The sequence below is a fragment of the Neoarius graeffei genome, chromosome 22 (assembly GCF_027579695.1).
Source record: "Neoarius graeffei isolate fNeoGra1 chromosome 22, fNeoGra1.pri, whole genome shotgun sequence".
Taxonomy (NCBI): domain Eukaryota; kingdom Metazoa; phylum Chordata; class Actinopteri; order Siluriformes; family Ariidae; genus Neoarius; species Neoarius graeffei.
Genome location: NC_083590.1, coordinates 50498693 through 50520039, shown reverse-complemented (window position 1 = coordinate 50520039; position 21347 = coordinate 50498693). Strand labels below are relative to the sequence as shown.

Sequence of the window (21347 nt, the reverse complement as noted above, 5' to 3'; positions counted from 1 at the left end):
GTATGCCTTTTCGTGTAGACAGAGATAACCGGAGTTTTGCGTTTTAGAACGTCACAATCTGCGCCAAAAAAATGACAACAAATCTGCCCTGACGTCAAACGTGCGACCTTTGTTTACTGCAGAAGCCAGATTAAGCATGGACTTAAGCTAGCCGCACACCACGGCGATCCACGCGGTACCGAACCGACCCATTTCAGAGCCGACTCCCGACAGGGCACGCACATATCCCCCGACTGTTGACGAGTGCAGTCGCGATTGAAGCGACACGTGACAACTTAATAGCTTTGTGATTGGCTATTGGATATAGTTACTGTTAAATCCAACACTTGAAGATGCTACAGGCTGAATTACAAATGACACAACATGGAATATGTAGCGCACTATCTAGGCTGCATGAGCTATTATTCCCAACCTTAAATAGTGCACTTATATAGGGGAGTTAAAGTGATTTGGAATTCAGCCACACAACTTGAGCAGAGTGGCTTTCCAGCCCACTGTGTCTATGGATAAAGCTTCAGTCTATGGAATTACAGTATATACCTGCATTAGGTGCTACCGACACGTATTTCTCGCGCTAGAAATTGTGTTTAATGATGTCACGTGTTATATGCGAAAGATATGATTGGCTATTGCTAGCGACTGTCGCCGATCAGTCTGGCTCCCGATTAGTTTTTCGAATCGGCTGTGAGATGAGTCGGTACCATCGAAAACTAGTCTTTACGCCTGACTCGCGACTTCAGTTGGCTCGGTACGCTGAAAATCGGCGTAGTGTGCGGCTAGCTAAAGAGTAATGGATCGGAGTAGTGCCTTGAAAGCGTTAATTATTGTGCAGGTGCTATTTACATGTTTAATTTTAGAAGCCCAACTACTGCTCCAAGCGCACAGGCGATGTGATTAGGGGGTAAGATTTGGGGAAATAACCATCTACAGGTTTGGAATGCTTATGAATGTGATTGAAAACGCAGATGTTCGGTTATGTGTGGAAGGGATTTTTTTCGAAGACGAGGTGGTGTGGATAAAACATTTTTATAAACGGAGGGGGGGAAAATGTTCAGTTTTAAAAATACCCGGCTACGTGTGTACATGGCATAAGAGCTTTTGCAGGATGATAGCGTGTGAACATGCATTTTTTTTTAGTGCTTTATTACAGCTCGAGCTTCAAAGATGGTAAAAAATCTACCGTAGGTTGTTGCTCATGATCTTGATAGCTACTTTTATTGCGTTATCCACATTATTTTTGTTTTTGACTTTTGGGGTAAAGATTAAAACAATAAACAATCTGTTAAAAGTGTTATCAATTCTCTGTGATACTGACACTGAACCATTAATAATAATAATCAGGCCCGTTTCAAGCTATTTGGGGGCCCTAGGCAAAGGGGGATCTGGGGCCCATAATTATCCCCCCCTCGACGAAAGGCCTTTTGGCCGCCTACCCACTGAAGACTTAATAAATAAACATCACACATATTGTAATCATTCTTACGATTTTTACTTAATAAATGAACTCTTTACATTATTATAAATAATTATCAAACCCAATTAAACACAAGAATAGACAAAATACACACACACACACACATATATATAAAAATCAAATATGAAAATAAGACAAAGTAATATAAAATGTGCAAATAACACAACACTAAATATTTACAGTATATACACAAGTAGAAATAACTTCAAATGGTGATTAAATGATTACAAACATGAATAAGAATCTTAATAAGAACCAGCACACACAGAAAAGTGCAAAAGGTATCGAAAAACATATAAAAATTTAAGAATACACAACTACACTGTAAAAAAAAAAATCTTGTCAAATTTACAGTGAAAAACTGGCAGCTGTGGTTGCCATTTTTTCACCGTAAAAAATACAGTGACAGTGTATATGGCTTTACGGTAAGGTATATCAACACTTGTAAAAACAACAGTTTGAAAATGTTCAATTTTACAGGTATTCAATGTACAATAATCAGTACATAACTGTTAATTTTACGGATATTCATTGTACAATAAACAATGATTCAAAATGATGGTTACAAGTAATGATCTACTAGACAGATATATATATTTTTTTAGAATTTTTTTGGGCTTTTTTCACCTTTATTGGATAGGACAGTGCAGAGACAGGAAATGAGCTGGAAAGAGAGACGGGGAGGGATCGGGAAATGACCTCAGGTCGGAATTGAACCCAGGTCCCCAGATTCATTGTATGACGCCTTAGTTGACTGAGCCACAATGGTGGGCATGTTTTTGTTTTTTTAACAGGGCAATGATGTAATTTTAACCATCACATTCTGTTTTAGTATTACAGTTTGTCTGTATTTAAACTACAACAATTTGTAAATTATACAAAAAAATATGATCAATTCAACATATTCTTACTGTTAAATTAACAGTGGCATTTGGTTAGGAGTTTTACAGTATATTGATGTAAATTACACACTGCTTCATTGTTTTTGTATTTACGGTTTTTTTTATGTCATGATTTTACATAAATTCACTGTTAATTCTACGGACATTTTTTACAGTGTAGAATCATGGGCAAAATGTCTAAAACTGCTGCTTGCGGGCTTTGGCTTCAGCAAAGGCAGCTATAAACACTGTCTACAAGATAACTACCATTAACGTAAGCTAGCTACCAAATTTGCTTGTCGACCCGCTTGGTATTAATGAGTGTGTACATTCTCACTTACCAGTGTCTTGTTTTTTTCTGTCTTCCTCTTCCCTTTTCTTCTTTCTCTTCTGGCTCCCTGAGGGGTAATTTCGCTTCGTATTTGATTTTGTTTTGTTTTTTTTGCCGCGGAGCTCTGCAACCACTTGACTGGACGGAGATGGGCATTGAGCGGTTGACAACAGACTGTCATTGCACTTTTCGGCCAAAGCGTGTAGGGAGGCGCTGTTGTGCATTAGGGGGCCCCCCTTGGAACTAGGGTATTTCAACAAGTGTCATTAGGCGCTGCGCTGCCGCGCTCAAAAAGTTGTCATTGCTATTGAATACATAACCAGTCGTTCGGCAGCGGGGGCCCTTCGAGGGCTGGGGCCCTAGGCAATTGCCAAGTCTGCCTACCTTGTTGCAACGGGTCTGATAATAATAATAAGTTAAATTTCTATCGCACCTTTCAATATCCCAAGGTTATTAGGTCATTATTCTCCCTATTATATTATCCCAAGGTAATAAAGTCGTACATGTTGCTTCTGTCTAAATCTCTGTTGCTCACTGAGCAGGGCATTGATTAATTTGAAGATCACTGAGCATTCGTGCTGATTGTTAGTTACACATTGGATGGCTATCAGGTTATAACTTCATCAGCTAGGTATTCGGTAACATTGGCTTTTGTGTAAACTGCAGGCTGCAAAGTTAAATGAATGGTTCAGTGTATCAACCCCCTTCAGCCTGTCTATTATTAACCACTTTCTTACCTCCTCTTTTCTCCAGGGAAGTACTTGAGACAGAAACGCATAGATTTCCAGTTGCCTTATGACATCCTATGGCTTTGGAAACATGACCAGGTAGTTTAGTTTGCCTGTACAACTTCGCTTTATTTACACAGTTCACTTTCTATTCATTATCGTCTATCACCCGTCAACTGTTAACAACATATTATTCATTTCAGCTGTATAAGAGACCAGATGTCCCTCTCTACAAGAAAATAAGATCCAGTAAGACTCTACTCTTTACCTACATATGCATCTGCTTGCAGATAAGCATTTGCACTCACATTTTCTAGTATGTGGGTTGTGTTTTACGGGTTTGTGCATCGTTAAAAACCTTTCTGTATTCTTTCCCTTAGATGTATATGTTGATGTAAAGCCACTCTCAGGCTATGAAGCCACTACCTGTAACTGCAGGCCCCCTGAGGACCACGTTGCTAAGGGCTGCTTGGATGACTGCCTTAACAGGTAATAACCAGGGATGTGATTTTTCCGCGAATTTGCGGAATTCCGCTTTTTTCACCTCAAAACTTGAAAAAAAAATGTTTCCGATTTTTCCCTCAAATCCACATTCGTATCCTATTCGTTCCGACTTTGTTTGAAAGATGGCAGCCTCGGATTTGCATCTTTACGCCTCGATCACGGAGGCTGTCATCTTTCAACTCTTTGTTTGAAGCGAGCGCATTCATTGGTTGTTACAAAGCGATGGGCCAATCACGTACCTCGTTTCATCTCATTGATGTAATTACGTCATTTACGCAATTACGTCATTGAGATGAAACGAGGTACGTGATTGGCCCATCGCTCTGTAACAACCAATGAACGCGCTTGTTGGATAGCTGTACGTAAGTTCGCTTCAAACAGAGTTGAAAGATGGCAGCCTCCGTGATCGAGCGTAAAGTGCGCGAGAGAGAGTGCGCGCGAGAGTGAGAGAGTGCGCGCGTGCGCGAGCGAGCGAGAGAGAGCGAGCGAGAGAGAGTGAGCGAGTGCGCGCGAGAGAGTGCGCACGAGAGAGAGAGAGAAAGAGAGCGAGAGAGAGAGCGTGCGCGCGCGAGAGAGAGAGAGAGCGAGCGAGAGAGTGTGAGCGAGTGCGCGCGAGAGAGAGAGTGCGCGCGCGCGAGAGAGAGAAAGAGAGTGAGAGAGAGCGTGCGCGCGAGAGAGTGTGCGCGAGAGAGAGCGAGAGAGAGAGCGAGCGAGAGAGAGCGCGCGCGAGAGAGCGAGCGAGAGAGACTGAGTGTGTGCGCGCGCGAGTGAGAGAGAGAGTGTGCGCGCGCGCGTGAGTGAGAGAGAGAGAGAGAGAGTGTGCGCGCGCGAGTGAGAGAGTGAGTGTGTGTGTCAGAGTTGCATGTTGACCATTAAATTGGCTTGAATTTGTTAATCATGACAAGTTTTTTCTTGTGTGTTTGCTTGCCATTTTAGTACAATTTTTAAGTCAGAAAACCCCAAAACCCAGGGGCTTCGAGGGGCTTCCCCCCTTGTCCCCCAACCAGGGTGCTGCCCTGGGCCAGCTGGGGGCCTGTGGCCCCCAGACCCCCGGCTAAAATTTTCAGATAATTTCACCAGCCCCAAATCACATCCCTGAATAACATTTTACTTTTAAACAAGCCTTGATTTTGAACCCATAGACATGACTGGGATTCCTCCCTGGTGATGCGCTTGTCTGGCCCTTACTGAAGTTGTCTTCACTTCTTGCTTGTTCTTTGTGCAGGGATGAAAGTCTTCCGGATTTACCCGGAAATACGGATATTTGACAAAACTCTTGAAAATCTCCGGTTTTCCGAATGGAGAAATTTATTTTTCGGATTTTTTGCGTTCCTAGACACGGTGTAATACTTCACATCGTCCTTGCGTGGGCGCAGTCCTTAAATAGTCCAAACATAGTTCATTGATTAAAGACCGGTGTTCTTTGTTAATGGCGCGTGTGCCGGAGCTCATTAGGCGCGCGCGCCCAAGGCGCACCTCCAGGTGCACGCGCTAAGGCGCGCAGGACTGACACCATTCTGCACAAACGCAACACAATCGCACTAGAAAGCATGTTCAAGCTGCCAGTGTAGCTGCGGTCTTTTTAGTTGCAAATTACAAGTATTTCCTTGTGTTAATAATTCGCCATGTCAAAACAAGCAAAACTTTCCTCCTCCTTTCGACATTAAGCGAGATAAGCAATTTATTATATATTTTTTTCCATCAAAGTTGCATTTTGTGGTTTCGAAGCTAAGTTTTAGTGCCGTTTCTAGAACACAACATCAAGAAAATGTGGAAGAAACAGCAATAATGGAAGAGCCGGTTTCTAAGCTACCTAAAACTAGCAATGGGATGAAAATCTGCTAATGGGTAATAATATGTAACAAATCATGTCAAAATTCATATTCTTTTACTGAAAAATTAAACTACATCATATTAAACTTTTATTATTTTATTAAACGTATTAACAATTGAAAAGATAGTAATCACACTGGATTTTCAAAAAAATCGTCTGCGAAGTTATCAAATCTACGCTTATGCATGCTATTTTTTGACGGAAAAAAATGAAGTATTTTTAGTTTTTTTCTCCTTATTTTACAAACCTCCATGCATATAGGAATGAAATAATCAGGCTTTTACAATACTTAATGGAAAATATCAAAGATCTTTCCAGAAAATGAGAATATAATTATTCAAGAAACAGGTGAAAAGATTCACGACCAAGAGCCAAGGTGATAACTTTTCTGTTATCACTTATGAACCGACATAACACAAGAATTCATTGTGAAGAAATCCTCATAACATAACAGTAGTAACTTACTATTAACATTAAGGATTGGAAACAGGACTTTGTGGAACAATACAATATTAAACACACGTGGGTTAGTATACTTATGCATGTTACTTTTGACGGACATAAATTACCAAAGATGAATTCATTGAAATGTACTCTAATTGCACTATAAGATCTGACTAGGGAAAGGGGAATATGAATATTTAAGTAACAGGAGAAATCTAAGACTAAAATTATATAGTAAAATTCATAAATGAAGACTACAACATGAGTATTGCACACAGCCGGAACTGTCTGATAGTAATATGCATGCACCATAAAGTAATAAATGAGACTTAAAATTTGGATTACAGCCATGGAAACGTATTTCTGGGCCATCAATCTCTTCCTTTTTCCAACAAGTCCACTTAAAGCTCTCTGACTCCAGAAGGAGACCTGTCTGACCTGTCTGACATGGTGACAAGTACACCCAAAACAAATTGTATTTATCTTCAGTTGGGGGACGTCAAAATATAACGTGCATAAGAAATGTCCGTCAGATTGTAACGTGCGACTTCCTGCTTCTGTCAGGGACCAACACATTCCACACGATCATTCACCCTCCCGGCAAATTCTTTCAGTTGCACTGGCGTCAATTTTTGTTTACATCCATAATGAAGTATTTCAGCCAGTTCCCCGATCGCTACGGTTCATTTTTAGTGACTGAAGAACAAATCTATACTTACGTGCGTTACGTATTATGCACGTTAGCTTTCTTGACAGACTGCAAACACGCTGCTCAGGCGGCCAGTTTCTCCATCTTCTCGGAAAGCGATGATGTCATCAAAACTTGTGGTAGTGTGGATTTCCTGGAGGTTTGTGTATCATGCGGTGCTATGCCGGTCGGAGATATACGATACAGTCTTGTGTACGTTATTTTCTGACAGACAGCGATCCTTTGATTTTACCATCGATGTATTTTGAAAACAGGCAGATTCCAAGGCGAGAATTAATTATAAATCAATTGGTGCTTTTATATTAAAGTGATTGATTACATATATTGTTCTATATTAATGTTTTTAGTTGGAATATTCTTATTCACAAGTTGATGTTGACTTCTGACGGACAGTAACGTGCATAAGGGTCTTTTTTTTATTATTTTTTCGTGTTTAGAAAATGTGCAGGCCCATTGTATGTGGTTTTTTAAACACTTCAGTAAACCTGTTTTATGGAGTGTAGTTGATTTAATTCCGACAATAAGTTGTATAGCAATCAAACCTTGTCGAAGTTGGTTAGTCAGAACTGTTACGGTCGGGTGTCTAAAATTCACCAACTTCAAAAAATTAATTCATGATTTTATTGGGAAAATATAGCTTGTGATATCTGAAGTTGTCAACATTATTTCTTAGAGCAATATTATTTTATTTAAACCAAAAAATATCCAATTTATGTTTAAAATAGTGGATGGAGATGATTTTTTAGACGCGTCTCACCATTATTACCCATTAGCAAATTTTGACTCAATGACATTATGCATTTTTTGTTACATAATGCACTCAGTCTGCCAGTCAGTGTGTGACCCCCCGCCCCCCTTGAAAAATCCTAGCTACGCCCCTGATTTATATGAGAAATTTGGTATTCATTGGTGTGTTTAAATTTACAGACAATACGAACAATTGGCTTCAACTCGCATAAATATGAATTGGAAATTTTTAGTTCACTTTAGCTTATGCAAACGCACAACTCTACTAAAAGATTGATAAACGAGGCTCAATGTCCCCAACATTGAAACCTGAAAGCTTTAGAAACTCTAACAGACCTTTACTTTTTAACAGTACTGTTTTGGGATTTTGCTGAGTTTACCTTCAACTGTCTGATTTTTTTCAAAGTAATTAACTGTGTAGCCAGGAAAATCACCGCGTTTTCTAAATGCACTCCTGAAAATTACTCATTAACTAGGGGAATTAAATGTGGTATTTTTGACATGTTAATCATTAATGTACATGAAAGAAAAAGGCTTAAAAGTTATAACTTGTTTTAGTGAAAATAAGTACTAAAATGCACTAGAATGCAGGATTTTGCGTGTTATGTTATTAAAATATTTTCGGGGGACGTTGCCCCCCCGTCTTAGTTTGACTTTCAAAAGTTCAGGGTTTTTTTCTTTGCTCCACTTTCATCTCTATTTGTGGTGCCTTGTGTTCAGTTTTGCCTTCAGCAAGTGAAATGTAGCTCAATTAGCTTCAGGTTAGGTGATTGACTTGGCCATTGCAGATCATTCCACGTCTTTGCGCTTAAAGTCATGGATTGCTTTCAAAGTACGCTTCAGGTCATTGTCCATCTGTACTCTGAAGCGCCATCCAATGAATATTGACTCATCTGACATAAACGTCCATGTACGCTATAGAATTCGTCCTGCTGCTTTTGTCAGCAGTCACTTGAAAAAAATACAATGGCGCCAGTTCCACTGGCAGCCATACACCCCATGCTATAATATCATGAGCTTCTCCATACTCTTCTCTTCAATTCATTCTGGTACAAGTTGTCTTTTGGATATTTCATCTGTCTACAGGATCTTGTTCCAGACCTGTACAGGTTTTTAAAAATGTTTTCTGGCAAACTCTAATCTGGATGTAACTATTAAAGCTGAATGTCTGCACTTTAAGCTCATATTATTTTAATAATTATTTGTCAACTCAAAGACATGCCATCATAGACAGTTGAACTAATAATAACTTATCAGTGTACAAATGTTTATGGTTCTGACTGTTTATATTAGTCATCCTCTGTGTATTTTAGTGTCACTGCTAAACTGAGATTTACTTTGAAAATTTGCACTGGATACTACCAGGCATGTTGACCTCCCAGCCATAATTTACGTGTATACAGTGCATAACTGTTTGAATTCGGAAAACCATGTTTATAGTTTTATATTGAACTCCCTCTCATCCCTTAACAATCAGCCTTTTTGTGGCTGTCCAAACTGGACTCATACATAACACCCACAGCTGTCAGGGATGGGTTGGAGTTGAATGTAATTGCAGAAGATGGTTTTATTAATAAAAGAGACAAAAGGCAAACAATCCAAATCAGCGAGCATAAACAATAAACGGAGAACAAGCAAAAGGTTGGGCAAGGCACAAACAGAGTATCACAGGCAAAGACAGAATCGAAAAAGAGGAAACAGGAAATCAGGGATCAGAAAACCAGGAGAACAATCAAGGAACTAAGGCTTGGTAATGTGTTTGCAACGTAACGCAGTACTTAGCACTGAGCGTGTGTTTTCAGAGTCTTTATATAGGCATGCTGATTCACCTTAATCCTGTGCAGGTGTGCATAGTTAACGTTGCGTGTGTGAGAGTCCGCTTGGTGCGCCCAGTCCGGAGCGCGCCCAGTCCGGAGCACACCTGAGAGTTTGACTGATGCATGCGCCATGGCATACAGGTGTGACAGAACACCCCCCCCCCCCCCGCCCCCCCCAGAGCTCCCTCCAGGAGCATAAATCTATCTTTCCTGGCCCCAGTGATGAGGGACTGACGCTGGATGCCATGCCATCGGCACATCACTCTGAGCCGACGTGGTGCCAGATTCTTGGCTTAGGTGGGGGCTTGGGCTTGGGCTCGGGCTCAGAACAGAACTTGGATTCTGGACTGGAAGTGGGCTCGGGCTCAGGACAGGACTTGGACTCTGGGTTGGATACGGGCTTGAGCTTTGAATATGACTTGGACTCTGGGCTGGATATGGACTTGAGCTCTGAACATGACTTGGACTCTGGGCTGGATACAGGCTTGAGCTCTGATCATGGTTTGGACTCTGGACTGGACTCAGGCATGGGCTTGAGCTCTGGACTGGACTCGGGCATGGGCTCAAGCTCTGTCTGCGCATCGTTTCGGTCCTGGTCAGGACCCAGCGGTGAGACAACGACATCTTCATGGCCGGCCGGTGGTGGAGCAACGATGTCTTCATAGCCAGCTGAGGCAGAGGCCACCCCGTCGTCCTCTGACACCAGTTCTGGAACTGACACTAGTTCTGGCTCTGACTCTGACATTGGCTCTAGCACTGGTTCAGACTCTGGTTCTGGCACTGGCTCTGACACTGGATCTGACACTGGCACTGGCACCAACTCTGATGTCGGCATTACTTGGGCACTGGCTCTGATTCTGGCACTGGTTCTGGCACTGGCTCTTGCACTGGTCCTAGCTCTGGCTCTGGTTTGGTCGCTGGCTCTAGCTCTGGTTCCGACTCTGACTCTTGCTCTAGCAGAGGCGCTGGCTCTTGCTCTGGCTCTGGTGTTGGCTCTGGCTTTTGCTCTAGCAGTGGCTCTGGCTTGTGGTCTGGTTCAGGCTCTGGCTCTGATGCAGGCTCTGGCACTTGCTCTGGCTCTGGTTCAGGTGCTGGCTCTGGGATTGACTGTAGTACGGGCTGTGGGACTGGTTCTGGAGCAACGGCCACTAGCAGGAGCTCAGGAGCAACTGTCGCCTCTGTCGCTGTGTCAGCCACTGAGAGGACCTCTGGAGCAATGGCCTCTTCTGCTGCCGCTACATCAGCCTCAGACGTGATGTTGACCTCCCCCCCCAAAAATTGATGGGGGTCCTCCTTCTCTAATGCTTCATAGATGTAACGGAGCATGACCTGAAAAGCCTGCAACCTCCAGAGGCACGGGTGCTCTATTCTAATGAGGTACACTGCAAAAAATTGAAAACTGAATTTGAGGAGAAAATGACTTAATACTAGTGAAATTATCTTGCTGCATGGACAGATAATTTTACTTGATAAGACATCTTAGAATAAGTTGGTTGCAATCTAGAACTAGGTTTAATAATCTCAGAATTGGTATTCTTCTAATAGGAAATGCTAGATTGTTTTAATTATTTTCAAGATATTTTCCACTTGCTATCATTTTTTTTTACAGTGTACTCGGCCCATCGGCATGCCCGTCCCGTAAGCCAGGAAATCATGCAGCTTACCCAGACAGGTTCTGGAGGCTTAGGCTCTTCTAGATCCGCATAAAAGAAGGCATGCTGCAGGCTGAATCCATTAGGGTGATATACTCCATCATAGAGTGCTGGGGTGGTTATTCCAATACGCTGCTGGAAAAACAAGGCTAGGGGCTGACGTACGAAAATCTGGAAGTGGCACGGAATGGCATGCTGGAACACTTCTGCTACATCCATAGTTTGGCAAAGTGTTCTGTCAGGGATGGGTTGCAGTCGGATGTAATTGCAGAATATAATTTTATTAATAAAATAGACAAAAGGCAAACAATCCAAATTGGCGAGCATAAACCATAAATGGAGAACAAGCAAGAGCAAGGCACAAACGGAGTATCACAGGCAAAGACAGAATCAAAAAAGAGGAAACAGGAAATCAGGGATCAGAAAACCAGGAGAACAATCAAGGAACTAAGGCTCGGTAATGTGTTTGCAACGTAACGTAACTTAGCACTGAGCGTGTGTTTTCAGAGTCTTTATACAGGCACGCTGATGCGACTTAATCCTGTGCAGGTGGGCATAGTTAACAGTGCGTGTGCGAGAGTCTGCTCGGTGCGCGCCCAGTCCGGAGCGCGCCCGAGAGTCCGACTGATGCACGTACGATGGCACACAAGTGTGACGACAGCCACAAACAACATTTTTTGTAGCACTCCAAGAAATTTTGTTCTTGACAAGTTCTTGAAATCCTAAATATAGGATGATTTTTTTAAAAATAGTCGATGATTAGATCAAGAGCTTTTCATTATATTGTGATTCTTTCATCTCACTCTCTATCTCCCCCCCTTCTCTCTGTCTCTCTCTCTCTCTCTCAGGATGATTTTTGCGGAGTGTTCTCCCAGCACTTGTCCATGTGGAGAACAATGTGATAATCAGCGAATCCAGAGGCACGAGTGGGTTCAGTGTCTGGAGCGTTTCAGGACGGAAGGAAAGGGCTGGGGCATCCGCACTAAAGAGCCACTGCGTGCTGGCCAGTTCATCATTGAGTACCTTGGAGAGGTGGTCAGCGAGCAGGAGTTCAGGTTAGCCGCATACTGGCTTCAAAGCTCAAGAGTACCATTAAGAAAATAAATCGCAGTTTGGGTGTTTTGTGGGTGAGAAAATGGTGCCTTCTAGTCCCTGTTCAGTGTTAGTTTTGAAAATTTTTGATTTGTGATCGTACTGTAATGTAATGGCTAAATAGTGGATGAAATAGGAAAAGTAAAAGGTTGGAATCTAATAATTACAACAATTTCTAAGCTTCAGAAAAGTGTATTAATTATTTTAGATTTTAAATGTACTGATTGTAACTTTAGTAACTTATAATTAACTAACATTTGGATTAAAATATACTGTTTGGTTTTTATCCCCTGCTGGCCGAAAGCCCCGAAGGAGGATTGTCATGGCAATGTCCATCTGTCTGGCCTGGGAAGGGTGCTCACCTTCTGAAATCAACTCCTCTCATAATTGTTGGAGGAATTTCACCAAACCTGATAAAAGGCATCGTTGTATGTCGATACTACACAGATTGTAATTTCGTTAAATTCGGTCCCATTTTACCAGACTTATATCCCTTGGTTAACAAAATTATAATTTGACAATTTCATGAGAGTGAAAGAGTTTCAGATTGTAATTTTGTTAAATTCTGTCACATTTTACTAGAGTTACAAGCCTTGATTAACAAAAATATAATTTGACAATTTCATGAGAGTGTGAAAAAATTATGGCCCAAAGGAGGATTTCCTTCTGAAATCGATTTCCTTCTAAAATCAACTCCTCTCACAATTTTTGGACGAATTTCTCGAAGCTTGGCAAAAGGCCTTGTTATATGACGGTAATACGCATATTGAAATTTTGTTTAATTTGGTTTGTGAAAAATTTACCAGAGTTTTGCCCCTTGATTAAATAACTTGTATTTTGACAATTTCATGAGTGTGTACGTTCTTCTGAAATCGACTCCTCTCACAATTTGTGGAGGAATTTCACCAAACTTGGCAAAAGGCTTTGTTATATGACAGTTATAAGCATATTGAAATTTTGTTTAATTTGGACAAATTTTACCAGAGTTATGCCCTTGATTATTAACAAACTTGTACTTTGGCAATTTCATCAAGGTGTGCTTGCTTTCTGAAATCAACTTCCCTCACAATTTTTATTCCCTGCTGGCCGAAAGGCCCGAAGGGGGATTATGTTGTGGCGATGTCCGTCCGTCTGTCCCGGGAAGGGTACTCAACTTCTGAAATCAACTCCTCTCATAATTTTTGGAGGAATTTCACGAAACTTGACAGAATTCTTTGTTATATGTCAGTAATACACATATTGCAATTTTGTTCAATTCAGTCACATTTTACCAGAGTTATGGCCTAGTTGCTAGCGGGGGATATTGTGCTCTCCGAACACTCTTGTTCACATCTATATAGCAGTGCAACTCACTAAGCAGTTAGTGTTTATGTATTATCTATTTGTATTAATTATAGTTCTGAAGTAAAATATGACATACCTACAGTGGACGAGGTAGTTGGGCCTGTGAAAGGAGTTAAGCATTCAAAGACAGTATTTTTGAAGGTTAAATATTATGCTTGGTTGATGGGCATTCTGCTAAAAACATCTTCAGAAGCAAAGGTTTTATTGCACAATGAATGATCTTGTATCTGCTTGACAAAAAGGTGTGAAAGTCCTCTTGTTCTGCTCGTTGCTGAATGGTATCTGGATCATCCATCCATTATCTGTAACCACTTATCCTGTTCTACAGGGTCGCAGGCAAGCTGGAGCCTATTCCAGCTGACTATGGGCGAGAGGCGGGGTACACCCTGGACAAGTCGCCAAGTCATTGCAGGGCTGACAAATAGAGACAAACAACCATTCACGTTCACACCTACAGTCAATTTAGAGCCACCAATTAGCCTAACGTGCATGCCTTTGGACTGTGGGGGAAACCGGAGCACCCAGAGGAAACCCATGCAGACACGGGGAGAACATGCCAACTCCATGCAGAAAGGCCCTCGTCGGTCGCTGGGCTCGAACCCAGGACCTTCTTGCTGTGAGGTGACAGTGCTAACCACTACACCACTGTGCCATCCAGTATCTGAATCAGTTTGCACTAAAAATGCTTGATTGTTTGATTCATGGAGGAGGGGGAAGACGTTGTCCATGATGAGCAACAGTTTAGCCAGTTTAGCGTCCTCCCTTAAACAGTCAATTCCTAGGAGTCTAGGTTGGCCCCAGAGACCTCTCCAGTCTTGCTAATTAGTTTCCTGCCTTCTGCCACCATGTATCATTTTGCTACATATATTGAAAGACCAAAGGTTCCTCAAAACGTAGTGCCTGCTCTGTCATTTACTGAATACTGTCTCTCTGTGGTATACATCCAGTCCGGCCTGGTAGCTAGGTGTTTTTAGATCTGTTAGAGGAAGTCCCCCCATTTTTGTTTCTCTGTACTGCAGAAACTGAGAAAGATCATAGATCTTAGAACACCATTTTGAGGGACTTTTTTAGCTTCTACTTCAGGGTAGGTACTCTCTCAGCATGAGTGACGCAAGTACACAATGATCGGTCCAAAAATAAGTGCACTTTGTGTGGTCAAACATGAGTCAAGGCAGCACCAGCAATAAGTCCCTAGAACTGTTTGGTCGGAAAGTGTCTACTGTCTCCCTGGAGATTGGGATCAGTGGGGTCTTGGTATTCCTAAATAAGTCCATCACCATCTCCTTTGTCTTGGCCACATTGAGCTGCATGTTGTTTTTCCCATGCAACTCAATGAAATTGTTGATCACAGGCCTATATTCTGACTTCTGCCCAGCATTGACACACCCCACTATAGGAGTCTGAGCCGATGGCATAAATCTAAATTGTGCTTGAAATCTGAACTGTGAACAAGAAAGGAGACTGATCTGTACCCTGTGGAGCGCCTTCCCACGCTAACTGCTTGGTCCGAGACGCAGTGCTGCAAACTCTTTTGGATGTCATATAGTCAGTGATTCAGGTGATTGTGGTACTGTCTTCCAGTACCCCCTTAGGTCTCGCCAAGTAAAGAGGGTTGTATAGTATTAAAAACACTGGAGGGCTCCTGAGTGGTGCAACAGAAAACCATATGCCTTATCATTTGGAGATCATGAATTTCAGTCCTAATGATACCACAGCCATCAGCAAAATTGGTCCTGCTTTCAGGGTGGGAGGCGCTTGCATTCTTGCTGTCAATCACAGCGACACTAGCCAGTCATGGGTGTCATGCATGGAGAGTGGCTTGACAGGTCTCTGAGGAGCCTTTGTTAGGTTGATGGATGTCATGTGATAAGGGAAAGTTGGCTGTTGGGTGGGAATTAGTAGGACCAAATTGAGGGAGAAAATAGGGCAACACTGGAAAATCAAAATGTGTGACACTACCAGGGCCCTCTGCAGTAGACAGGAGGGTTTAAAGCTATGTTGCCAGTTTATAAAAATCCTCAGGGGTGGCAAAATCAACATAACATATTAGTATCGTGTTGGACCACCAAGAAGTGTCAGAATAGCTTAAGTGTACCTTGCCATAGATTCTACAAGTCTCTGGTACTGCACTGAACCACACCTACAAAATGTCCTGACCATAACAGAGCCACCAGACCGCTCACTATAAAGTGCACGTTGCAGTCAGTAGGTAAGCAGCTCAGTGAGACCAGATCCAGAAGGTCATCTGACTCTCATTGTTGTTGGATCTGAGGCAGAAAATTATGGAGAAAATTCTTAATAATCATCACGGTGTCAGAAAAGTCAGGAGCCAGTGGGAATATTGAACATGTACATCAGTCTGAAAATGTTGGGCAAAATCTGCGGGGGGAAAAATATCAGCTGAGAAAATGTCGTGTATATGTGGTGAATGATAAACACAAAATTATGTATATGTAGTTTTACTCTAATTGGTTCATGACTTTTCAGACACCCTGTATTGTGTTTTTAAAAAAAACCTGCAAAATTTAAAAAAAAAAACACTCTTTCATCATCCATAGTGACATGGATAACTAGAGTAACATTCTATCCCTGCAAACAGTTTGCTGTGATATAATTGTTTGCTGGGATAGAATTTGTTTAGCTGTCTCCTAACCAGGGCTTTGAACCGGTTCAGGGAACGAAAACGAAAACCGGGAACTTTTTCTATTTCAAATGGAACAGAAACGAAACCAGAAACTTTATTTTTTATGTTCCGGAACAGAAACGCTTATTAAAAATAATGGTAACCGGTTAATACCGGTTTTTATTTCGTTCCTCAAAGTTTCCGTAGCCTACAAATAAAAAAGCCATGAGTGTCTGAGCAAAGAAGAGCCTGAACGATGCAACCTCCCTATTGGCTGTTTGTAAAAATGTATCAATTGTTGCCCTTCCCACGGGAATCATCGCGGGCTCGAGAGACGAGACCTGACGAGTTAGTTCGTTGGTAGCAGAACAAAATGTCTGGACACAAATTGGGTTTTCAGAAAAGGAAAGAAAATAAACGGAGGGTTGAAAATACAAAAAAGGAGGCAGAAAATGCAAAACGAGTTTTAAGGTAGGACAAATGGTTACTTTTCTGAGGCAGCCCGCCGTGGCTGCCTGCAGGCTTATTTATTATAGCCCATTTAGTTAAAATAGTTTATATAAAATGTTTATAGTTATAGTTATGTGATGGTTGTCCTGATTTAGACTGGTGTTTTTTTTTGGGGGGGGGGGTTGCGCGATGTTGCACCCGGGTCCAGATTAGGGCAGAACCGGCCCTGGCTACATTTCAGGTGTAGTTTGTTTTATGTATGTATGTACTTGCATAGATGTGTACTTGGTCTTCCAATATGGCGCCTAACAAAATCTCACGGCGCGGTGACGTCATGCGGTAGCCCTCTATAGGGCCTGACTAGCCTTTGGTAACACACTAAACGAATTATCTTTCATTTTTGGCACTTTTTCTGTTTGTGTAGATGGGAAGACATACTGAGAATCCAAATCGCCAACATTTGAAATAATAATTGTTTTGAATTATTTCTTGTCTTATTTAATGAAGGTTGTAATAGAATTAGCCTACATTTGGCTTAAGCTGGATGAGACAGAGACATAATTTTATAGCCATTTGTTAAACAGCTGACAGGGAACGTAATTAACCGTTCCGGGAACGAAATTTTTTTGTTCTAACCGGTTCGGGAACGTCTATTTAATGGTGGAACCCAAAACCGGAAACGTTAAAATTCCGTTTCTGTTCGGAACGAACCAATAGGAAAAAAATTCTGGTTCAAAGCCCTGCTCCTAACAGACAGTTGTTAAAGATGACCTTTTTGAATATGAATTGGATTTTGAGAATTCTCAATAATAGAGAAGATGAATCTGAATTTGGGGGTGTGAGTTGCAGTTGTTGGACTGTTGGTCTGTCATAAGATCTCCTTGAAAATATGCTGGAAGTTTTTGTTACTTGAATGTATAATGTGAAATGTTGCCTAGCAGAAGGTCCCAGACCCTGCCTGTGCTCTTGTCCAGGTAAAAGCCAATGTCTTTCTTGACAAACAAGGAGTGAGGTTTGGATATACCGTATTTAACTTGCCTTGCTAACAAAGCCAACAGACACAAGAAAAACAGGTGTTCCATGTACCGTAACAGATGTTCTAAACCCCTGCACTGTAAAGCAGGCACCTGAATCTACAAGAGGCTGAGAAATCAGCAAGGGAGTAAATAAGCCATTACTTTAAGCCATTCAGTGGCCAGGTAAAGCAGAAATCTGTGATGTACCTTTTTTTGTCCTTCAACTTGCTGGGGTAGTTCTTCGATTATACACATTACACCACAGCAAATAATGATTTTCATGGTTTAAATCTTGAATGAAATTCCTGTGTCTGTAGGAGTCGAATGATGGAGCAGTACTTCTCTCACAGTGGTCAGTACTGTCTAAATCTGGACAGTGGTATGGTGATTGACAGCTACCGCATGGGCAACGAGGCGCGCTTCATCAACCACAGCTGTGAGCCCAACTGTGAGATGCAGAAATGGTAAGAAACGTGAACAAATCACTAGCTAGGGCTGATTAATTTCGATTTGAACATTTGCAAATGGAAAATCAGCATTAGTCAGAATTAATAGTGTACAGTGATTCAGAAGTGACATCACACATGCTCGACGAGGCTTTAGCAACTGTATTGAGGACTGATGTGTTCCATAAATCTTCAGTAGAGGGTTAATGTATACTTTAAACCAGTAATTCTTGGTTGCATAGTGTCTGTTACTGCAGCCATAGTTGTTATACAGAGTGATTGTGAAGAGTAAGCGATTACATCAAAACGTTTTCTGCACATTAAGATCACAGATGTTGATGATAATAAATGGCATGATTAGCCAAACATAAACATCCTCTGGAACAGGACATGTTCAAGCTCTAGGTTACAGAGCCAACATCTGCTTAGTACCAAAGGACTCACACGCTCACACACACACCACATACACAAAAGTGAATGAGTGCTTCCAGACTAGGGGCTGGTGGGTCGTCCGTCTTGTCATGGAAGAACAATTGTTTTGCAAGAGAGGGTGGAGGACACAGCTGTGCTGCCCACTAGACACTGATACCCACAAATGTGCATTCCTTCACTCATGCATGCTTTCTCACACACCCAAAGCCATGTGCGACCATGACTGTGTCTTACAGGACTTTGGTGTAGTAGAGCTTGAGTTTCTACCAGTTTTACAACTTCAGCTTAGCATTAACCTAAAACATACAGTTAAACACATCCTATGAGGCTTATGGGAAGCGGCTGCAAGGCAGGCTGATTGTAAAAAGCTCTGCTCCTGATTTTTGTTTTTGTTACAGAAGAGCAGGGGTTTTATCATAAACCAAAACTAAGATGAAGAATAACAGTTTTGAGACATTTTTATAAGCAGAAATAATTTACTCAAAGAAAATGTAAAACAAAAGTAAACTAATAATGAGTTCTAAAAAAAAAAACCCTCACAAATAAAAGAAAAGACAAAAAATAATTGTTACTGCTGGAAGACGGCGGATGTCGTATCCATTCGAGGCAGAGGATGGCACACTTCCAAACTTCTGTGTCACTATAGTCAACAACCGTCAGATGGCGATATAGCATGTCAAGAGCTACACTCACTAACAAATGGAAGTAGACCGTTATTTTCTAGTGAAGTCTGAAGTGAGACCTGAATGGGACTATTTTGAATTTAATTGTGAAAGTGGTACAAGGAAGTGCATGGTAAATTCAGGTAATAGCGTCTTTGTGAAATATTTAATCGTGTTCTTGCCTTTTTTTGTGTATTAACAGGCTTTCAGTCTGAAACAAACACGTCACTTGAAAGTTTAGCCTTGAAATGTTGATATCTTGATAAGCTGATTGTTTCTCATTCCTTGAGAGTTGTTGTCCTTAATTAAAATGACTAAAACCAAAATGAAAACTATAATAAACTAAAATGAAATATAACTTAGTCTATGAAATAAAAATGAAACTATAACTAATACTAAACAGAAATTCAGATTGAATACAACCATATCAAAATGAAAAACTATTATAAACTTACAGAAGAGTGCTTTCAGAGCTGAAAATATGCTACATTCATGGTGCCTTGTAAATGCTAATTTGCAAGTTGTAATATTCAGTGTGCAAATTGGAGGGGAAAAAAACAGGGACGCTTCCTGGAAATCGTGCCTTTTGCTCTGTCAGAATATGTAAAGCTCATTTAAAAAAAAAAAAGCTACGTTAACCACACTGTTAGAGTTACAGGGTGAGAGAGAGGCTGTTTGTGCTTTTCTACTGTAGTGAAAACTACAGGGTGTATGGGGTGTCAGGGAGGGACAGTACCTCTGTAGAGGGAGCTTGCTATGCCCTTTTCAGGGTAGCTCATCCTTCATTGGCTCCCACCTGACATGCAGCTCTCACCTGTGGCTCGTAGAAGCTGTAGCACGTGCAGCAGCCACACCCCAGAACACCGCTTTGGCTAGCAGACCAGACCAGGTGAGGGTAGCCGGTCGGGTCTCCTACCCTCTGGTGAGTTAGGAGGGATATGTCTGTCCAAAGCGTGTGGAGACTGGACCCGGCGGAGTGTGCGGAAGAAATCAGATGAGACTCAACGATCACAAAGGCGGCGACAGCAAGGCGTTGTGGAGCGCCCAGAGCCTGGCAAGACGTGGAAGACATCATGGTCATCCACTGCAGCCAAAGAAGTCCCCAGTCGTGACGATTCTTCGTACCATCGGAACCCGACTTCCAAGGCCGAGAGAGAGGGATCGCCCCAGTGCAATGACTTTCCCACTTTAAACAACTTCCCGCACAGGTTTCTATGTGCAATCCCTCAACTCTGCCCAAAACTCTTCTGCTTTCTTTAAAGTTCTGCGGCAACGGGGAAGAGGTGAAGCAACAGGTGGAGGTAACCACTGGCAGTTGTACAACCCCGATTCCAAAAAAGTTGGGACAAAGTACAAATTGTAAATAAAAATGGAATGTAATGATGTGGAAGTTTCAAAATTCCATATTTTATTCAGAATAGAACATAGATGACATATCAAATGTTTAAACTGAGAAAATGTATCATTTAAAGAGAAAAATTAGGTGATTTTAAATTTCATGACAACACCACATCTCAAAAAAGTTGGGACAAGGCCATGTTTATCACTGTGAGACATCCCCTTTTCTCTTTACAATAGTCTGTAAACGTCTGGGGACTGAGGAGACAAGTTGCTCAAGTTTAGGGATAGGAATGCTAACCCATTCTTGTCTAATGTAGGATTCTAGTTGTTCAACTGTCTTAGGTCTTTTTTGTCATATCTTCCGTTTTATGATGCGCCAAATGTTTTCTATGGGTGAAAGATCTGGACTGCAGGCTGGCCAGTTCAGTACCCAGACCCTTCTTCTACGCAGCCATGATGCTGTAATTGATGCAGTATGTGGTTTGGCATTGTCATGTTGGAAAATGCAAGGTCTTCCCTGAAAGAGACGTCGTCTGGATGGGAGCATATATTGCTCTAGAACCTGGATATACCTTTCAGCATTGATGGTGTCTTTCCAGATGTGTAAGCTGCCCATGCCACACGCACTAATGCAACCCCATACCATCAGAGATGCAGGCTTCTGAACTGAGCGCTGATAACAACTTGGGTCGTCCTTCTCCTCTTTAGTCCGAATGACACAGCGTCCCTGATTTCCATAAAGAACTTCAAATTTTGATTCGTCTGACCACAGAACAGTTTTCCACTTTGCCACAGTCCATTTTAAATGAGCCTTGGCCCA

At 41.7% G+C, this 21347-nt stretch overlaps 1 protein-coding gene across 2 annotated transcripts in view; it reads left to right on the top strand.

Annotated features, from left to right (window-relative positions):
* The window catches only part of ash1l (ash1 (absent, small, or homeotic)-like (Drosophila)), a 120177-nt gene that overhangs the window by 55573 nt on the left and 43257 nt on the right, over positions 1 to 21347 (top strand). For both annotated transcript variants that reach the window (XM_060904928.1, XM_060904927.1), the window contains exons 8-12: positions 3440 to 3513; positions 3618 to 3663; positions 3795 to 3903; positions 11970 to 12176; positions 17964 to 18110. In XM_060904928.1, coding sequence (XP_060760911.1) covers positions 3440 to 3513; positions 3618 to 3663; positions 3795 to 3903; positions 11970 to 12176; positions 17964 to 18110 — 583 coding nt within the window. The remainder of the gene's footprint in view (positions 1 to 3439; positions 3514 to 3617; positions 3664 to 3794; positions 3904 to 11969; positions 12177 to 17963; positions 18111 to 21347) is intronic.